Source organism: Triturus cristatus, chromosome 10 (genome assembly GCF_964204655.1).
Source record: "Triturus cristatus chromosome 10, aTriCri1.1, whole genome shotgun sequence".
NCBI lineage: Eukaryota > Metazoa > Chordata > Amphibia > Caudata > Salamandridae > Triturus > Triturus cristatus.
Window position 1 is genome coordinate 798,148,897 of NC_140593.1, and position 21,526 is coordinate 798,170,422.

The following is a 21,526-nucleotide window of genomic DNA, read 5'->3' on the forward strand; positions in this document are numbered from 1 at the left end:
TTATAATTATACATTCTGCCTAACATGGGTAATGTGGAATTACTAAATTACTCTAATTCCACCGCCGAAATTAAAGATTCGGTTGACTCCTAGTACATACTCGAATACATGTAGGGGTTCCTGGCTCAGTTCATTTCTTCTCCTCCACCCTCGTTGAAATTCTCTGATGTAAGAAGTAAACTCAGTGACGTAAAGTGTAAAAACCCATGCCTCATTTTCAGTAGGCTCTCGAAAGTAAAATTTGAAATAACAACACTATTTCCATGCTCGCAATGCAGTTCTTCTGGGGACTGAACACCAACCCCCAATGAAAGTGCTTACATTCTATTTGGAAAACAGAGCAAATACAAAGTAGGCACAGAAAACAGTCAAGTCTTATAGTGCTCGTACACAAATAATTAAATCATATGTCAAGTATAGCTCGCAAAATGTGTTGCCTTTAATAGGGAAAGCCGCAGTGCTAGAGGGCTTCCATACTCACCAGATAGTTGCTGCAAGCTGCTCCTGAAAATAATGCGCGTCATTCATTTCAAGGGAAGCACTCCCAGAAACGCCAAATGACGCACACAAGTGCCAGTAACATGAAGGTAAGAGAGGAATGCCCTAATGGGTTTATCCAAGACGTGACTGACAAAGTCTTACAGCAAAGGGTGGCCCAAACCAGCCAGTGGCTAGAGAATTAAGAACCCAAACCCACCCTTTATATATTGGATGGATAGGTTGAAAACAGCTAAAATGTCTAACCACAACTAAATAGACTCTTCCCGATCATACTCAACAAACACAGGGTATTCTTCGTGCTAAACAACCCAGGAGAACTCTTCAGGGACCACAACAATAGCAAGAAGCAGTATGGAAATGGTACAGTATAATAGAACACAATCATTGTATTGGGCACAAAAGAAAATCTGACACAACTGAAGACTCCAAAGAAAATAGACATGACGTTGAGATGTAAAGGCACTATTTCAATGAATTGTTTGTCTGAAGATTACGTTTTGATAATATAAAGAACACATTTGCAGAAATGAATTTCAAACTCTGGGGATGGATTATTAAGAATATATTGAAAACCACATTTAGAAAATTAGTGAACCTGGCTTTGCTCTTCACTGAATACTAAAAATCACAACATATAAGACCATAAGTGAAAAGGTAATATTTTTAATTATCAGCAATCTTAAGTAGAGAATACTAAGTGTTTAAAATATACATACAATCTTACAAATAATGTTGTAAAAAGACCGATACTGGGCTTTGAGACATTTAAATATCAAGATAGCACAAAGGCAACTTGTTAGGAAGACCAATGAAAATCATGATTTTTTGTGTTCCAGTAATTCCCCATCCTGGTGGTAGAATCCCATTGTGTACCTGTTAACATCTATATATTTCAATATTACATTTAAGTGCAGATGTGTATTTCTATTCCTCCATTTCATTTCTTTTCAGCTTCATTTTCAAGTTAAATGTAACACTTCATATAGTCTAAGGTAGGAATTCATTTGAAAAAAAGCTCTTCACAGGTTCGTTTCGTGTCATCTGGCGATGTTACAGAATAGCCCACTGTTCTTGGATCCGCATAGATCTCGTAGTCATTGCCTCCCTGCAAAAAGAAACAACGGAATTTATTGTTGTAAAATGAGGAACCGTGACTAAGGCCTGATTTAGAGTTCAGCGGATGGGTTACTCTATCACAAAAATTACGGATATCCTGTCTGCCGTATTACAAGTGCCATTGGATATAATGCACTTGTAATGCAGTGGACTTCAAATCAGTCCACAAGTGAGTAATGATTCTGTTTGTAAAGTATCAATTTCAGGGTCAGAATAAATGCACTAAGATTTTTTCAATCATGTCTTAAGGGAATTATCTTTTAAATATTCCAGGTCATGTTGCCAAATCTTGTTATTGTGGTTTGTACGACTAGCTTATATTCTTAATTACAGCTTTTTCGTTCTCTTTATTGTAGTACCAGATTATAAAAAAATTCAAATGCACATTAACCTCCGCAAATGAGGGACGTCATATACCACACATATGCCTACAGCTCAATGCCCAGTACCTCGACACTCACAGCACTGCCAATGGCCTCAGCATCTCACTTTGGCTTTGCTCCAGAAGCTGTCCCACACACTAGACCCTTTGCTCTGATCCCCTTCATTCACTGTACAGACCAATGTGCAACGTTGCTTTATAATTCACCTTCAAATTCATCCTTACTAGTAACACACACTCTGGATCTACCTTACAGCCCCATCAATCTTAACTCTAATCTTTCCCTTCCATTTGACTTTGTTCTTCTTGCCTGCTTCCTTTCCCAGCTTAACCCAATAGCCCGGTTCGACAGCCTCTCTTATGACCCATCCAACTCCTTCACCCGAAAAAACAATCAAGGATTCATTCCTAAAGTGGTCTCTTGCCTCTATGATCTAGTCAGTCCCTCCTCACTGGTACCCATCAACAATGCTTTAGATCTCCAGTGGTCCAAATCACTATTACCATCATCCGGTCTCTCAACTCCCCTTCTACACAAAGACTCTCAAATGTCTGGCATGTAAAAGCTCACCCTCTAATTTATCTCCCTAACATATATCACCTGAAAATATGGTTGCTGCATATTTCACTCCTCTCCGACTACCATTATGCAAACAACTGGAGCGCAAATTGAGATTGAGCCGGGACAATACAGACAGAGGAATGTTAAAATCCTCCATGAGATGCTTACACCATATGAATGAGACCACCAAACTTGCTGCGTTGGCGGGCCACATTGATGTCCGCATCAACAGAAGCAAAGAACTCTTCACCATTGTAAAGGATTTCACCTCACCAGCGGCCGTCTCCAATTAAAGAACACTGTGTCCTCCCAAATTTGCCTCCTCCTTTGGCTTCTATTATGAATTATTAGCTGACGACACACATCTTCTTGTATAGGTAGTGTTCATACATTTGCACACCAGCACATGGTGTGTAGAATGCGCACCAATGCAATTCTGATGCGTGGGAAAGGATGAGCAAGATTTCGCACAGTGGTGGGTATGCATAACGCACAAGATGATGGTGTGAAAAATACAGACAGCCCTTCGCTTACTAGGATGGTCTCCTGGTTGAATCATGGTCAGCTTTATTCTGAGCAGATGAGTTTAGGGCTGAAGACTGTCATGCTCACAGACTGAAATCAAACCATACAATTTTGCTCTCCCCTCTCTGGCATGAACCTTCCACGACATACCAGGGACCCTCCAAAGGCCCACAGGCGGGTACTGTTTCACTGCAACAGGCCAACTAGGTTGCAACATTCAGATTTCCAGTAATACTTTGTTAAAATGTTTTATCATTTGGCCAATTGTTCAAAATGTTGCTGTTTTTGTGTGGACGGTCTTTGAATTGCAGTTTGAAACAGCCTAGAGGCAATAAGGTCCTTAATAGTGCACGGGTATAGGGACAGAAATTCGGGGGGGGTGCACAACCATAAAAAAGAAGAAAAAAAAATAACAATTACTACAGGGCAAACACCAACGTTGAGAGGGTGTCTGTATTTGAATTGCTGTGAAATATCAGCAAAGTGTTGCAACCCTAGCATCAGGTACACAAAGTCAAATTATTATTTCTGGGGCGACGAGGATGACTTGGCTGGCTTTCCAAATCTTGAATCCTTAAACAAGCCTTTTTTGACTTCCGTGTTGTGGAGAGCTAGAGGTGGGCAACTGAGGAATTGCTAGATACCTGTGGTGCTGGATGTGATGCCTGATGGGGTAACAAAAGCTGTAAAGAGGGATGGTGAGAGCATGCAGGGAGGGGAGTAATGAAGAACGGGTTGAGACAGGGTAGAGTCTTGGTTGACCTTTGGTACGTGTTTTGGGAACAGGTAGTGTGAAATCTCTGCTTTAGGGCAGATGATGGTTTAACAGAGGGGTAAGATACCGGAGACAAACAAATGCATGGCCTAAGGGCTAGGGTGGTCGACCTCAAATCTGGGGAACTGGGTTCGATTCTCGGCAATGACGCTGAACATCCTGTGATTTTGGGCAAATCACTTAATCTCCCCGTGCCCAATAAAAATGTGTCCTCATGTAACGCAACTGGTGCTATGTAAAATGCTCTGATACCCAATTCATGCCAAGTTCGCGCTATATAAAACTGTGAAAAAAAATATGAAAGTAGTTATGTTTCTGGCACACACGGATGTTTTCTGCGAACTCTCAACCACTAAAATATCCACTATTACCAGGTTGGGATACTGACAACTTTTTAACAGCAAGGAGGGTGTGCACGAGGTGCTCAGCAGCACAATGCAGGCAGTACTGACCTAAAGTGATAGTGCTCAAGTTTCGAATGCCCCACCCTGAAGTCTGCCACTGAAAACATTCTGATGCCTCCAGAGCTTACATAGCAAAAGAGCGAAATCTTATGCAACTCTCTCAATTTTCAGCACAATTTTAGCATATACACGGTGGAGATGTTAATGTGGTGAAGGGTGGTGCCTACCGGTGAAAATGAATTTATTCATGGACAAATCATTGATGTTTGGCAAAATGGTATCCAAAGCGATGTTGTGGTACTTTTAGCGTGTTGAGTTTTTACCCTGGAGAAGAATGGCAGTTAGAGCTTTATAAGTCAAGAAAACCGGACAGGGAGCTTCACTGAGCAGTTCGAATTAGAGGCCTACAAGAGTAACTAGAGTGTGTGCTATCTGTAAAAGCATGTGATAATTGCTGATCATTGCTGCTTTACTGGACATGCAGACCCTCTGGGGTCTATCAGAAATGACATAAGTGGTAGAAATAGAGGGCTCGATCCACAAAGGGCATCTGCACTCGTGACGGAGGCCCTGCAGTCAAGGCAGGGCACCGGCACTTGTGGCGGGGCCTCCGTAATGTAATTTCTCATTGAGGAGGTCCCGCCATGAGTGCGGGGCCCTTGCCATGAGAGCTGAGGCCCTTAATTAATCGGGCCCTCTATTTTTAAAACTGGAAAAATTGAAATCTGATGATCTTGTGTTTTTGGAGCGCAAACAGCCTAGTGCTTTCAACCTTGACGAGGGTACATTTGAACTTCGCCTAAAGGTAGACTCAGTGTGATAAAGAATAGCATATTGGCCTCTTTCTCCTGCAATCTTGAGGTATCCATTTGCTTTGCTCTAGCTAGGACACTAAACAGCATTTTAATTACCTTGAACATAGATTTGATTTTGCAACAATCGTCTCCTATGTGTTACCTAACCAGACACAACTTATATTTGCCACTCTCACTCAGTCACTAATTTTTTTTCCATATATACACTTTTTTCCCTAATCTTAACTTGATTCACACTATTAAAGTTTACAATTTGTCTTTTTCTCATCCTTCTGCACTATCAATACTGAATTGTTGTTCTTCAGACGATTGGGAAATAATAGAAGTGCAATTCTGATTTTGGCTAGACAATTTATTCTTAAACTACTATATCTTTTCACAAGGCAAATTATAGGCATCTATCTGGAGCAAATCTACTTCTTCACATTATGGATGCAGTTGTCTATTTCAGACAGTTTCATTTTATTAATATTAGACCTTTTTGAAGAATGCCAACTTGAACTGGAGATTAACCTTCACCATCGATATAAAAAAGACTAGATTGCTTAGATGGCAGAAGTTGAAAAGTGATAATGCTGTAAGAACTCTGTAATTAATTACTATTGAGAAACAACAATTAGCCAATCGCTGTTGGTGAGGGTATAGAATGATTGACATACATTTTCTTCTTTTTTAGGAAGACATATTTAGTAGGATGAACCAATTATGATCTGATACTAAAGAATCATAAAGTGTTATTTTTATTATTTAAGTTTACACCTTAAACAAAAACATTGTATGAGTATGCATACTATGTAACCGTTAAGAGTTTTGGGTTGCAACTGAGTGCTTACATTGTAGTCTCATGAGAACATAGACTTTTACTACTGTATCACACTGCACTTAGCACTGGTGTTTTTACTATCACAGACTACTTTTGAATTACTTTAGTTTGACAAATGTGCGATCAGAGCCAAAATGCGTTACTGGCTCGGTGCTGTCCAGTATGGGAAAAATTAATTCTCCCGTCTGCGCATGCAAAAACCTTCAAGGCCATGTACAAATCCTATTTAGCGAGTCACAATTGATTTGCGACTCGCTAAATAAGATTTACGACTTGCTATTAGGAAGGGGTGTTCCCTTCCTAGTAGCGACCCCAAATGCCATGTATGACTGTTTTGCAACCGCAATTGCGGTCGCAAAACAGTCGCAGTTTACCACCCTTCACAGAAGGGTGGTAAGCCACTTGCAAACGGGAAGGGGTCCCCAGGGGGTCTCCTTCCCCTCTGTGACTGGCTCTAAAAATATTTTTTAAGGGCAGGCAGTGGTCCCAGGGACCACTACCTGCCCTTAAATAATTAAACGAAAACGTTACATTTTCTTTTCTTAAATGCATCTCATTTTCCTTTAAGGAAAACGGGCTGCATTTAAAAAAAAAAAAAAGCTTAATTTAAAAACAGTCCCAGACATGGAGGTCTGCTGAGCCCAGCAGGCCACCATACCTGGGAGGGCCAGCCATTCCCAATGCCTCATGAATATGCATGTGGCATGCAATTTGCGACACCATTGGGAATCGTAATCAGTGTCGCAGACACTGTAGTACATACCAATTTGTGACTTGCACATTGCGAATTGCTATTGCGACGCAATTTGCGAGTCGCAAATTCCTTGGTCGTACATCTGGCCCATGGTCATATACTGAGTACCTGTACTTCTAATTTTAGAGGTAGCTTACCAGCAATTCTAACCTGGGGTGCAATACCTTTAACGAGAGAGCACTGCATAGGAGCAAACGGGTATCTAAACGGGTGAGTATCTAAAATTTTATATTTCAATTTCAAGTACTTGCTAAAGTCCCTAGGATGGGCATGGAGTCCACTCAATGGCTGGCATTTCGTTTTTTAAGTGGGACCTTTTTGGAAGTATTGTGTTCACTGTCCAAACATGTTGTTATGATTAAGAAAAGTCTATGTATTTGATCCAAAGCTCAGTAGAAAATCAGCGGTGATGGATAAAGGAAAAAGGTGCAGGTGGGTAGAAATAAAGGCTACAGGACATGAACGGTAGTGAATTTTTGGGACTGGAAATGGGCATGCTGCAACAAAGGTTAAGAGGGAAATCGGTTTTACAAGCATGCCTATTAATAACTGAACTGCTAGTCGGTGACTTGGGAGTGGAAAAAACAAGGAATATTATTTGTCCTTTTTGAAGGATTTTCAGTTGATTTTAATGACTAACAGAAGAGATAATACAGTATTGAAAAGGAAAATGTCTCTAGCTCACCGCATGGCAGTTGAGAGTTTTTCAGGCCAGCTCACCGCACGTATTGTGACAGATTTTATGTTTGCTTCCAGCTAGATTTAAGCTGAAATCATTTACATTTCTTTTTCTGTACAGAATTTGAATGACACAAAGTGTAAAAATGCCAGGATGGACAAAAATCAGCAGGGAGCCAGTGTCTGATCTAGAAGGGTGAAGGGCACGACATTCTAGAGAAGATAATGACCAAACATCATCTGGTTCCCTCATTCGATGGTGTAGTGCAAGGTGGGCAAAAATCAAACTAAAGCTTAAAATGTGGTTTCTCGTAGTTACTTCTAAACAGAGTGGGGTAAGATTAACTCGCCCCTCTTCAATATGCATGTGAAGAAGGTTGAGTTTCAAACTTTACTATGACTCTCATGCCTACTTTTATAATACAAATGTTAGGTATGTGCCTACATCAAGTTCCCCTCTAAAGCTCCCTGGAGATTGGCAGATTGCTGATGAAAAGGTTGTTTCTGTGATTGTGGTTTAACTCTTAAAACATACTTGCCTCGGGTATTATTTGATCAGCGTTGTTTTGGGATCCGGAGCTAGATTAGTTAAGCCACTCAGGAGTATGAGGTTTTAGAAAGGCAAGAAGCTTCAGAACTTCTGAATCAATTAGTAATATGTTGGTCTTGAGATAAACGTGCTGACAGCAGATGTGGCTTAGACTTTGAGATTAACCAAATTTTTCAAATTTGTTTAAGATCAATGGCCAGGGCACTACCCTGGCTTCTTTCTCTTTGTAAATGACTTTAAGTAATCCAGCAATTGCATATTAACTTAACAAACGTGATGGTCTTTCCTCGATTGCAGTGGGTGTGGTAGATCCACTTGGCATTTAGAGCCCCTAATCACATAATACGACCAACACCAACCCGCATCTGGAAGATCACTGGTCATCTGTCCCAAATGAGAAATAAATTAATGGAGCAGCAGATGGAGGTTTATAAATAGCTTGATAACCTCTGTAAGGTAAAAAACAGACAATCGATACGCTATTGTCCAGTACATCCGGTGACACAGTGTCTAAAGAATGCTGATATACTTAATATATTGGCAGGTAGATACGTACTGGCATTGTTTTATCACCAAAGAAATAGATCATCTTGTGTCCTTCCTCCGCAAGAAGTCCCAAACAGTATCTTTTATCCCAGCCTTCTGGGAAGACGTCAATGCTGATCTGGCCACCTGCAAACGAAAAACACTGGATGAAAAAAATAGGAAACTTGAATCTTTACAAACCATTTCAGAAGAACCACCATGCGAATGTAGGGTTTTTTCCATTGCCATGTATACACCCGGATTTTTTCGAAATACACACAAGATCCAGTGAGTATAACATTCTAATTATCCACACTTAAAATTCTGCCAGTATCGTGGAAGCCATGTGCGAGTAAACATGCCCATAGGGACAATTTGTGGGCATTTCAGGGTAGGAAAAGGGACATCTAACTGTGCACACAATCTTTTTTCAGGTAGTTCCTCACCCTGAAGATGTACTGAATAAATCCTGTTTTCAGGGTGGCAAAGGGGAGGTAATTCACTAAAAATCGATGTTCGTGGATCTAAAAACTATTTTTACTCATGATAAACGAAATAAAGGGTATATACATTTTTTTAAGTAGTTGTCTCATTTATGGATGTGAGGATACACACTTGGGACATATCAGAATGAGGCAATGAATGTTAAAAGTCCCTTGCGAGCGAATTAACCACAGGACCTGATATGAAATTTAGGAACCATATATAATGATTTTCCCTTGGGGAAGAGAGAACAGGAGCCCTCCCAGGTTCAAACATTTAACCAACGGCAAGAGGTTCATTTAAATATCATTGGACTACTGGCATATATTATACATTAAAAATCAAGAAACCAAAACACATTTTTCCATAGACACAGAACAGGAAAAACCCTTGGCTCCATCAGGCCTTAAATTATTACATCTACCATAGATACAAAACAAACTCTAACAGAACATGTCAACCCTCCCATTAGTTGGATGCATTCTTAAAAGAATGGCCTAAGGAGCAGCATTAAAAATGCCTTAACAAAGGAGAAATGCCTACAATTGTTTGTATAAATGTAGGAAGGTGGAATCTGACTGCATGGTTGCCCCCACTTTTTTCCTGGTGTTTGAATGGTTTTTGACTAGTCTGGCTGAGATCCTGCTATCCAGGACCCCATCCTATCTGCTTACTCCCTTAAATGACTGGTGTGCATATTAGACGCACTAGTGATTGGATGCTGTGGTACCTTATGAACCCCTAGTATATGGTACCTTAGGTACCAAGGTCATAGGTACCTCACAGGCCTACCAGGGGCTAAAACATGTATTATGCCACCCCTGGGAAGCAGACTAAATCTGACACCACAGGCCTGCTACGGCAGCCTGGGTGAGGTAGTGTTAGCACTCCTCACGGAGGTATAGGTCCCTATATCTCACCATACACACACATATAAACCTATCAGTCACCCCTAAGGTAGGCCCTATCAATCCTGAGGGCAGGGTGCTTGGTTTACAATGTGAGGGGGTGCCTCTGCCTGAGCAGGGCCCCTCTGCAGCTGGCAGAGTCTATTCTCTGTGGCTGTTTGTGGATGCGGTTAAACCATATACTCTTAAGTGCATTCTAACCTCCCGGTAAATGCTAACTTTGGAATGACTGCATCAAAACATGTCGTGTTTGGTGTCAAACAACTTGGAATCATACCCCCACACCAGTAACTGGTGTGGGAGTATGATCTCACCCTCTTAGAGGGGACGACATGTACCCACTGTGGAAACACGGTAGAAATCTGAAAGAGTCCTGGCATCACAAAATGGATGCCACCAGCACAGACACTGGGCTGCCCTCCTGCTGCTGACTGAAACTCGCAGTGGAGGAGGCCCAACAATAGGCATCCTATCACAGGGAGGTGTCACCACCTTCTAGACAGGATTTAGTGTATTGGGGGTGGGTGGGTGTACTCTTAGAGTGCTTTGAAGTCCTGCATTGGCGGAGCAGTAGGCTCCTCTGTGCATATGCCAGCTCAAACCGGTTCAGGGGCTACCAGCCCCTGCTCTGGCACGAAACTGGACAAAGGGAAGTGGGTGTAGCCACCCACCCCCCTGACCCTCCTAGAGGAGTGGTCATAGAGCTAGTCCCTCCCTTTCCTTTATTATAAGATAGGTAAACCTTGCCATTGCAAATCAGATATCCCTGGATGACGCTCTACAAGAAGAATCCTGGCCCTTCGACGTTCCACTACCTTTGGAAGACGGAAGAATCTCCCTTGGAGTCAAGGAGTGACTCCCCTGCTTGGCAGGTACCAAAAACTTGAATCAACGGTCGCAAACTTTCCCGCTCCCGCCGGAATCCGAAGTCCCTGCAGCCCCGGAGGTAGATTTCCTGACTTCTCGACGGCCATTGTGAGTCCCCAGCAGAGCTGTGGCGAGTGGACCCCACGAGTGACGAGGAACAGCAATAGCCGGGTACCGTGCACAATTGTCGAGTGCAACCCCTTCACGACGTTCTACGAACGTGTGCATTGGACCACGTGTGGTCCAAGCCTCCAGCAGGATTTCCCTCGAAAATCAGAGGCCTACCTCGTCCCGAGTGACCGTGGGCTCCTGTGAAGCGAATCCTCACGAGGCGTCTTCGCGATCCCTTGCCGGATGGCTTGTGGGTCCCCTGAAGACTTCTTCATCGAACCAAAGGGCTCCCCTGGTTGCTCCAGGCCTGCCCTGACTTACCCTTGCTGGGTGAGTCCCTCAGACCTTGCTGGTTTGCACTGCTGACTTTCTTCAATTTCCACGAGACTTGCTGCTGCCAAGGCTTGTTAGCTCCAATCCGGTTGCCGACACCTCAGTAAGCTGCAGACTTCGTGGGACACTCCGAATCCGGCTCCTGGCCGTCGTCGACGCCTCCTGGACCTCGTGGCTGAAGAGTCAAAACACCCTTGATTACCTGAAATCACCCGACTTCCGTGGGCATCCATCTTCCTGGCCCCGGGTCACTGGCAAGTGACTGTGAACACTATCCCTTCTGCTTTCAGGTCTTCTTCATCTTGAATCCAGCCTTGGATTCCACCGGACACTTCTTCAGTCTTCACAAGCAGCAAAACTTCTTCGGCTTCCACAGAAAACAACGACGCGACCCAACACCAAAAGACACCTATGCACCCGGCTTCCCTGGGTGAGGTAACTCGTGCACTCCGGTGCTCCTGTGGGTGTTGGCCCTCAAACTACTTACCTTGTAAGTGACTTGCTTGTAGACTTCCTAGAAGTACCCTTAAACGTTAAAAATCCAACCGCGACTTGCTGCATTGAAACCAATAGGGAACCCGCGGCTGTGTTCTCACACTGCACGCGTCTCTCGTGGGTCTTTTACTTACCTGCCTTGGGTGGATTAGTGAAGCCCCAGCGATTCTACAGGCCCTAGGCCTTGTCCCCTTGCAAGTCGACTTTCCTAAACCTCTTTTTTAGTATATGGTCTGGTACGCCCCTAGGGCCCCAGCCATATTTGTGCTTAACTTATTGTGAAACGTTGATATTTGCATATGTTCCTGACTTCTAATCTCATAAAGAGATTAGTAGAGTGTGTCTAGAAATAAATACATATATATTTGATATATATACCTGTGTGGTGTCCTTTCATTTGGTAATTCAAGATATTATAAGGTAAAACAAGCTGCTTTACATTCCTCTGAGACTTAGAATGAAGGCTGCTCTCCACAGCTATCACTAGGATAGCTTTCTTCAAAAAGTTGTCTTAAACCTATCTACCATAAGAGTCGAATTGGACTGGTGCAAGGTGGCCACTATAACTAGTGACCAGCATATGCCAGGCCAACTTCTCACAATAAATGAAAGTGCTTCCTTGAATGACATGTTTATGCAGTGGTGTGAAAGTGTGTGTGTGGGGAGTTGGAGTGAGAATGGAACTATGGGTGGTTGGGTGGATAGACGAGTGGCTGGATTTGTGAATGGGCAAGTGACTGTAGATACGGCTAGACCAATGTTCAGTGGAGGTGTATGGATGGATAAATTGGTGTTTGGATGAAGGAGTGAACAGCAGCGGATGAAGAGGGCAATATCCTTCTCCTGACAATAGCACCCTTCCCATATCAGCATAATTCCTTCAACCACCCATGCCTGGCCTTATCAAACATCTATTCTTGCATCTATCCATGTACTGATTGTTTATGCAACTATTGATCCATTTACTCACTCACATAATCACCCTTCCATTCATTTACTCATGTAGTCATCCATGCACTCACCTATCCATTCATTCACAATCTAACGCATTCTCACTTTCACCTACTCAACAATCTACACAACCATACATAAAAAAATCGGTAATAAAGGAAGCACATTCATAAAGATAGCCAAACAGATTGGCTTTGCCTAAAACTGATCCTCTCATTTAAAATGTGCATGTAATCGTATGTATAGTGAAAACCTTTTTTCCACCCCAGTTTTTAAACGAAATGTAAATTTCAGACCTTAAATGAATGTACTGTTAACTATGGTCTGTTTGATTAGCTTGCTTGCTTACACTGTCTTTTAAAAATATGTAAAATCATATGTGAGTTGTGTTGCAAATGTTATATGCAACCCTTATCCTGGATGTGTTGAGTGCCCACAATACTTAAATAGGAGCCATCCCTGCCCATAATATCTCTACACTGCCAGCAATAAGCTCCAGTGAGTGAATCGGTCACTGATTCTCCCAGGATCATTTCTGCTTGCATGTGTGATTAGCCACATAGGTCCACAAACCACCTGTGACTACTTCTGGACATCTCTTTTCTGTTTCACCACATTTGTCAAGCATGTGTGTGCATTTCACAGCCCCGCTTATGGGTGAGGGCGACTTTCGTATTTTGTATGTAACGACTACACAAGATATTTCACATTCAGACATGTTAAAGAGTTGTGTGGCGCTTACAGTTAATTTTAGTATCATAACTGCTGTGTCTGGCTGGTGTACCGGTCTCCGATTGTTCCACATCAGGTATATAGAAAAGAAGACAATTAATGTTCTGCTGAGCCAGACCCAATGGACATGCTGACCACTCATCCATCCCTGTGCGCTGCAAACCCTGTTAAAGGACAGGGCACATTTGGACAACATTTTGCAAATATTTAGATAGAGTTTCAGCCTATGGCACCTCCAACCTGTTGTTAATGTGTGTAGAAGTTTAGCGATTGCGCAATAAACACAACCAACCAATTTGCACTCTTTTTGCTGTTTGCATAAGCCTTTGTGCAAAACTGTTTTTGTACTGGTTAAAATTAGGATTTTTGCACAAGGGAACAATGGATTGTGAACCAGAGGCAACAAGTACTGCTTATAAATCATTTTGAGAGACTCAAAATTGAAGACAGAACAAACGTAATCCATGGATACACTCATCTGGCGTTGATGCTCAAACCCATTCTACACATCAGAAAAGTGGTGAAAACTGTGTGTTAAGGCCCCAGGATCTGCACCACGCAGGAGGGAGGTGTGCATTAACCTTTAACAGCCTTTCTTTAACAAAGTCTTGCTTACTGCAATGCATGTGCGGTCAAATTATTAACTGGCGCTCAAATACCTTTGGGTCAAGTTTGCACTATATAAAAACTGCAAAATAAATAAATATCATGATTAAGCACATGCGTGGCAAAAAGTACAGCACGGAAATGTGGAGCACAGTCACCTCACAAAGTAATTGTAATCATGTAGCACTAAAGACCCCTGATGAGGCGCCGAAGCGCTTTCCGGCGAGTACCCTAAGGTCGGTTAGTGGTGTTCCAGCACATATAGAAAGCCTGAGTTTGTAAATATTTATCCATGCAAGTGCATATGGGATTTTATCTACTACAATTTAATATCTCCTGATAATTTTTCATATGCATATCATGTTAAAATCTGCGTATATATATATATATATATATTCACTGAAAAAAACCATAGGTTTCAGGGGCGTTATAGTTAGCTGGACTTTTTACTCGTACAAAACCATTGGAATTCCCCAGTTCAGCTAACTATAACTTGCGCGCCCGCAATGCACTGCTGATGACATCACATATTACATCACTCATGACATGGTCAGTGACATCACTCATGACATCACTGATGACATCTCAAATGACATCACTGATGACATCATCCAGTGAATGTGTGCTTTTCTGAAAATTACATATGTTTTATATATGTATATCTCAAGGTCGATGGAAGAATAAATGGGTATATAAGTGTCTAAATGGATGATTTGTTTTTGAAAAATTGATTGTATAACTGACTGATTAAGTGTATCTTAGTGAATACATGGCTTAGTGAGTAATGTTTAAATGTATAAATATCTGTATCAGTCTCTCACTTTGTGAGAGGCTGCATGGGTTGGTGAGTAGCTACATGAGTGTCTATATAGGTTATTAGTTGTTTTTTTTAGTATCAGTATGAGTGTCTGAGTGTCTGTATGGTTCGGTGGGAGGTATTACGTAGTGCATAGGTGCATGAATGAGTGACTCACTGTTTGTATGTGTTGAAGACAGCATGTGTCCAGGACTGTATGGGTGGATGAGTGTGTGCATGGGTGTGTTAGTGAGTGATAGACTGTCTCAATAGTGTCTTTATGAGTAACTACATATGTTTTAAACTAGTATATGTGACTATTGGTGTATATAAGTGAGTATATGTGAGAGCGAGAGATTGAAAGAGTTCCTGTATGAATAAGTATGTGTTTCTATAAGTGATTGTTTAAAAGACTAAGTATGTGTAAGTTTCTGTAGAAGTAAGTGGTGTGTGTATAACTGTATATGCAAGTAAATGGATGTTTGATTCTTTATTAGCATGAGTGACTATGTGTGTGAGTAACTCTATGGATGAGTGGCGTTGTGTAACAGGATGTATAGGTGTGTGAGTACATATGATGAGTGAGTACATGTATGAGTGACTGTATAGGACTGTTGGTGAATGAGTGGATCTGTATGTGGATCTTAGAATTACTGAATAGGTTGTTGTAACTGGTATTGGTATGTCCATTGTTTTGAACATTGTAGTTTCTATTTTTGAATGTGTGTATCAAAGGTTATATTAGGGGAAGAGGAGGTCTGCCATTCTATCACAAGGATGATGTCATCAGTGAAGTCATTAGTGATGTCATTTGAGATGTCATCAGTGATGTCATGAGTGAGGTCACTGACCATGTCATGAGTGATGTAATATGTGACGTCATCAGCAGTGCATTGCGGGCGCGCAAGTTACAGTTAGCTGAACTAACTATAACGGGGGAATTTCAATGGTTTTGTACGAGTGAAAAGTCCAGCTAACTATAACGCCCCTGAAACCTATGGTTTTTTCAGTGAATTTCTAAGGTTTTTTAAATGCTAATTCCTAACTGTAACGTGCCTGAAACCTATGGATTTTTCAGTGAATTTCAAAGGTTTTTTAAATGCTAATTTCGAACTATGCCTACAGAGATAGGACATGTGAAGAAAGAAGAAAAAACGCACAGAAAGAAAATAAAGAAATGCAGAAAGAAGCAACAGAAGTCCTCAAAGACGAAGAAAAGTGCAGGAAGAAGGATAACGTGCAGAAAGAACAAACAGAAGAGCAGAAAGAAGCCTTGTTGCAAAATCATCCTGTACCCTCAACTTTTTCAGACGGATACTGGTGGTAACTGAGTCTGACTAACCAGTCCTAAAGCCAGTGCTATGTTAAAAGACCCTCAGAATACAGTAAAAACACCTACATACACTAGGGAACACTATGCGTTGGGGTCCCCCTGTGATCAGCATGACCTCCTCTGTAAGCCCCTAGTATATAATAGGGCAGGGGATTAAAACTACCTCTTAAAATGCGCCACAGGGCGTGTCTGCACACGTCACCTCAGGCCCCGTCCCCTCACTTCCCCACTGTGTAAACACGCCCTGTGGCCGTTTTAAGTTGGGAGATTAAGTCCCCTTGAATCCTGAGGGTCCCCAGGGTCCAACTAGACCACTAGGTACCTCCAGTAAGCGCCACAGAGCTGCGTTGCAGAGAGATGTAAAAAGGGGCACGGCCTAGACCACCTCTCTGCAACGCAGCGGAGTGGTGCTTACTGGAAGCACCTGGTGGGCTAGTTGGCCCTCAGGGTCCCTCAGGATTGAAGGGGAATTATTTCCCCAACTTAAAATGCGCCACAGGGCTTGTTTGCACACGTTAACTCAGGCCCCGTCCCCTCCCTTCACCACTGTGTAAACACGCCCCGTGGCCGTTTTTAGTTGGGAGATTAAGTTCATTTGAATCCTGAGGGTCCCTAGGGTCCAACTAGCCCACTAGGTACCTCCAGTATGCGCCACAGAGCTGCATTGCAGAGAGGTGTAAAAAGTGGCGCTGCCTGGACCACCTCTCTGCAACGCAGCTCAGTGGCGCTTACTGGAAGCACCTGGTGGGCTAGTTAGCCCCCAGAGGCCCTCAGGATTGAAGGGGAATTATTTCCCCAACTTAAAACGCGCCCACTAGGTACGTCCAGTAAGCGCCATTGCAGAGAGGTGTAAAAAGGGGCACGGCCTGCACCACCTCTCTGCAACGCAGAGCAGTGGCACTTACTGGAAGCACCTGGTGGGCTAGTTGGCCCCCAGGGTCCCTCAGGATTGAAAGGGAATTATTTCCCCAACTTAAAACGCGCCACAGGGCGTGTTTGCACACGTCACCTCAGGCCGCGTCCCCTCCCTTCACCACTGTGTAAACGCGCCCTGTGTCCGTTCTAAGTTGAGAGATTAAGTCCCCTTGAATCCTAAGGGTCCCTAGGGTCAAACTAGCCCACTAGGTACTTCCAGTAAGCGCCACAGAGCTGCGTTGCATAGAGGTGTAAAAAGGGGCGTGGCCTCAGAACACCTGTCTGCAACGCAGCTCCCTGGCGCACACTGGAGATACCTGTTCGGCTAGTTGGCCCTCAGGGACCCTCAGTATTAAAGGGGAAGTAATTCCCCAACTTACAACTGGCCAGGGGGCGCGTTTGCAGAGTGCTGCAAGGAGGGGGCGTGGCCTCCAGCGCGATGCCGGTCTTTTATTTTTTTTATTTTTTTTAAGAAGGAGGGCTGTGTGGCCCCCCTTATTTTTCTAATTTACTGGCCCTGGGGACCCCATCCCCCAGGCCTGCACCCTAATTTTTTTTGTTGAAAAAAATTAATTTGGCCCTCCCAAGGCCTTAATTGGCCCCGGGGACCCCAACCCCCGGGTCATGGCCTTTTTTTAATTTAAATTCTTTAGGAGGGGGCTGCGTTGCCCCCGTCCTCAGGCCACTTATGGCTCCGGGGACCCCATCCCCCGGGGCCGGCCTTTGTTTTTTATTATTTTAAAAATATATATATTTATAGAAACACCTAGGACATGCTGGACAAACCGTATGTACCTATCACCATGACAATTTGCGTGATAATCATTAAAAGGCGACTATGCAGAGAATGAATCCACATGGAATGTATTTACACCGCTAGTGAAGCTCTGACGTGTCTGACGCCCTACCGTGCCTAATCCCTGCGCCCCCGCCGGTGGGTACTCTCCAAGTAGACACCCTTGTCGTTTATTTATACAAACATGGGTAGCTATTAGCGGGCACATTTAATATACACGCACACCAAGCCATTTAAAGGGGATTCGACAAAAATTCGACCAAACTATGCAAGAAACCCCCCTCACGGTTAATAAAACACACATCCACCGCCAGATGTGTAATACTTTTTATTTTACTCTCTGGAAAGGAGACGAACCTCACTTGAGAGTCACAGCGTGCTCCTGGCTGAGCCCAATGCTGTGTTACACCGACCAGTGCCCGCCGAGTGCCACACACCTCTGTGTTGTATTCCACCAGCTAGTGCGTATGCTACGACACTCTCTAGCCCATGTGCACTGTAACACCACCCCGTGAATATGTCATGCCACACTTGCCTTTGCACGGGTTATATTGCCCCATCTAACGTGCCTTCCTTGATGTGTATGTTATAACGCACAGCGCTATGCCATACATATTACAATCTGGGATCCATATCTTTGTAACAGTGCATATGCAACGTTACACTCCCCAGCACATATTTTATATTACAACTTTAGAGACTAGTTATGTTACACAACACTGCCCTGTGCATATTACATTCCAAGGCGCATATCGCATAGCACGCGCTAGTGCCTGTGCTATCTCGCGCTCTCCAATGAATCTGTCATTGCGCACAATGTATTGCATATTATATTTCACGCCCCGGTTCATCTTATATCACACTTTTTGGTGCATAGTTTATACCATATACTACATCTAGTTTTCATTATCAATCGTGCTCTCAGGACTATTTTCTATATAACACTGCGTCCACCTACCCTTTTCACAGGCATTACATTTTGCGATGGGGGTGGAGGGTAAGGGGGTGTTTCTGCCAAGTGAGCCGGGAGTCACAGTCACAAACGTCCTCTTCTTCCTGAATAAAAGTGGATTATGCTGCATACTTGTTCATATTTTAAGTAGTTTGCACAGACACACATTTTAAAAACAATAAAGTTCCTAATACCCACCTTCTCTGAACAGTTAGCTTGCTGCCCCAGCCACCTCCTCCCTATCCTCTGTTGTCTGAATCCATGGACTAGCCTCCTCCCTCCTGCCATGCATGGTCTGATGTGCTGCCACTGCCCTCCATTTAGCATGATGTACCAGTCCACTCCTCCTGCCCTCCATTGGCCAATTCTATGGCCCATCATTGACCTCCTGCTTAGCCTCTGAGCTTAGCTTGCTGTCCCTATTCTCCTTCCCCCTGCCCTCCGATGTCTTTGTGTATGCCCCTGCTCCATCCTTTTTGCCCACTATGTTCCATGGACTTGCCACTCCTATCTACTCTGAGTGTTCTGTTGAGCTGCCACTCCCCTCCCACCTGCCTAGCATTGTCAGATGACTGTAACCTGTCCCTGCCACCTCCACCCTGCCTGTCCACATGCCATGCCCCTATCCCCTTCCTCCTGTCCTCCATGGTCCATTTTACTGCCACACCCTTCTGCCCTCCCTGATCTGTTGTGCTGCAACTGCTCCTCCTGCCTGCCCCGCTCGGTCTGTTGTGAGGCCCCTTCCCCTGAACTCTCTTGTCTGTGCCCATGTCCTGACCCTCCCTTCTATCCTCCATGGTCCTTTGTGCATGCCCCTGCACCCTCCTTCTTGCCCATCATAGCCATTGTGCTGCCACTAACCCTCCCGCTTGCCATGCATGGTCTTCTGTGCTGCCATGGCCCCTCCCACCTTCCGTGTGTAGTCAGCTAGATGCCCCTGACCCCCTTCCACCTTCCCTCCATGGACTGTGTGTTTGCCACCATAGTCTCATTGTTGCTCTCCATGGTGTGTCTTGTTTCTAGTGCCCATCCTGCCTGACCTCCATGGTCATCTTGCTGCTCCTGCCCTGCCACCTTGCCTCCAGCCCTCTGTTTCCATGTGCAGACCCCCTATTCCCTCCCTCCTGGCTTGTCTGTTCCATTGTAATGCCCCTGATCCGTCCCTCCTGCCCTTTATGGTCCGTTATGCTGCAGCTTTCTCTCCTGTCTGTCCATTATGGTCAGCTAGCTACCATTGCCTCTTTCCCATCTGTTCTCTGTTGTCCATGTGCATGGTCCTGTCCCCTCCCTATTGCTTTCTATGGATTGTTGTGCTCCACTCTCGTCCCGCATGCGCTGTGTGGTGTATTGTGCTGCTGCAAACCCTGATGCCTGCCCTGTAGGGTCAGTTTGGTGCACCTCTCCATGTCCCTCCTGTCCTCTGTTATCCGAGTCCATGTCCCTACCCCAAATCCTCCTGCCTATCATGATTCAATGTACCATACTTGCGAATATTTTGAACTTGGTAAGAGGGAGATTTTGAAAAAAAAAACGGGGTATTGATTTTCCCCTTTGAGTTACATTGAAAAAGAGGAGATTGTAGACAGGAGACAGATCAAATAAAGCCCATTTGAGCTTAAAAACATTGGACGTTTCATGGCTGAAACGGGTCTGTTGGCATGTATGGTTGTACTACCACTGCCTCTTCCTTCTGCCCACAATGGTCTATTATATTGCCACAGCCTCTCTTGCCAGTCCTGTATTGTTGGTTTGTTGCCCCTGCCCCCCTTTCCACTGCCCTCCATAGTCTGTTGTGCTGCCACTGCCCTTCCTGCCTGCCCAGTGTGGTCAAATTGTTGCCTCTGCACTCTCCTACCTGCCTTCAATTTTCAGAGTCCGTGCCCCTGGCCTCTGCCTCTCAACAGTATCCCAATGAACAACTAGATTGCTAACATTCTATATTCATTACAAAAGTGTGGAACGCCTGACGTCATCTTGATGTAATCAAAATTGTAATCCCTAGAGTATTTCCTTTAGAAATTACATATATGAGAGGGTCTTATTTGCATCAAAATTATGGTTAGTGCTCTAAAAAACTAAAATGAGGACATATTTTCTGAGTTTTCAAATAGCGGCAAAGAACTTTTAAATTATTTGTAATCTTTATGTTTTTTTATCCAGTTGACCACTTGATTAAATGTTGCACCTTGGCGAGAGGATGTGGTGTTACTTCCAGAGCTGCAGACTTTGCAACTGGGGAACCAGGTTGGAGTTTCTGCTTCAGCTCAACATTCTGTGATTGTGGTCAAATCACTTAATCTCCCCATGTCTACAACCAAAATGAATTTGATCTTGTGTGATGTAACCAATGCTCATGTAAAGCATTCCAATACCTGACAAGTCTGCACTATATAAAACTGCAAATACACAAAAAATAAGTGTTTTGCACACTTCTGTCATTGGGCTACATGTGGGCTACATCTGGGTGATATTTGTGCTGCATTTAGGCTCTTTTGTGTCTGGTGGCCATCTTGGGAGATTTATTTGTTCTGAAGTTTCCTAATTTCCTCATTTACTGCAGTCTCCTTAGTAGGAAATGCTTTCAGTTTTTTACTTTGATTCCATCAAGAAGGTATTCAGATATGTCACACATTTGCCATAAATTCTGAATGTTAGCACTCTAGTTGCTCATTAGATCACTGTAGTAAAGCTACTGCTCACCACGGATGTCTGCTGCTGGTATTAAAAGTGCATGTTTCAGTCTGCATATCAGAATTTTTTAATAAAATAGAAGAGGATTTGAGAAGTCACTCAAAATGTGCCCTAATTTTTCTTTCTTCAGCACTAATCATAATTTCT

The 21,526-nt window shown here is 43.5% G+C and overlaps 1 protein-coding gene across 1 annotated transcript in view; it reads right to left on the minus strand.

The window, feature by feature from the left end:
- Positions 1-1,148: 1,148 nt before the first annotated feature.
- PMM2 (phosphomannomutase 2) overlaps positions 1,149-21,526 on the minus strand; it is a 155,900-nt gene continuing 135,522 nt past the window's right edge. The window contains exons 7-8 of the mRNA XM_085628332.1: positions 8,442-8,557; positions 1,149-1,606 (exon numbers count right to left, since the gene is read on the minus strand). Of these exons, the coding sequence (XP_085484458.1) occupies positions 1,502-1,606; positions 8,442-8,557 (221 nt within the window). The 3' untranslated portion in view covers positions 1,149-1,501. The remainder of the gene's footprint in view (positions 1,607-8,441; positions 8,558-21,526) is intronic.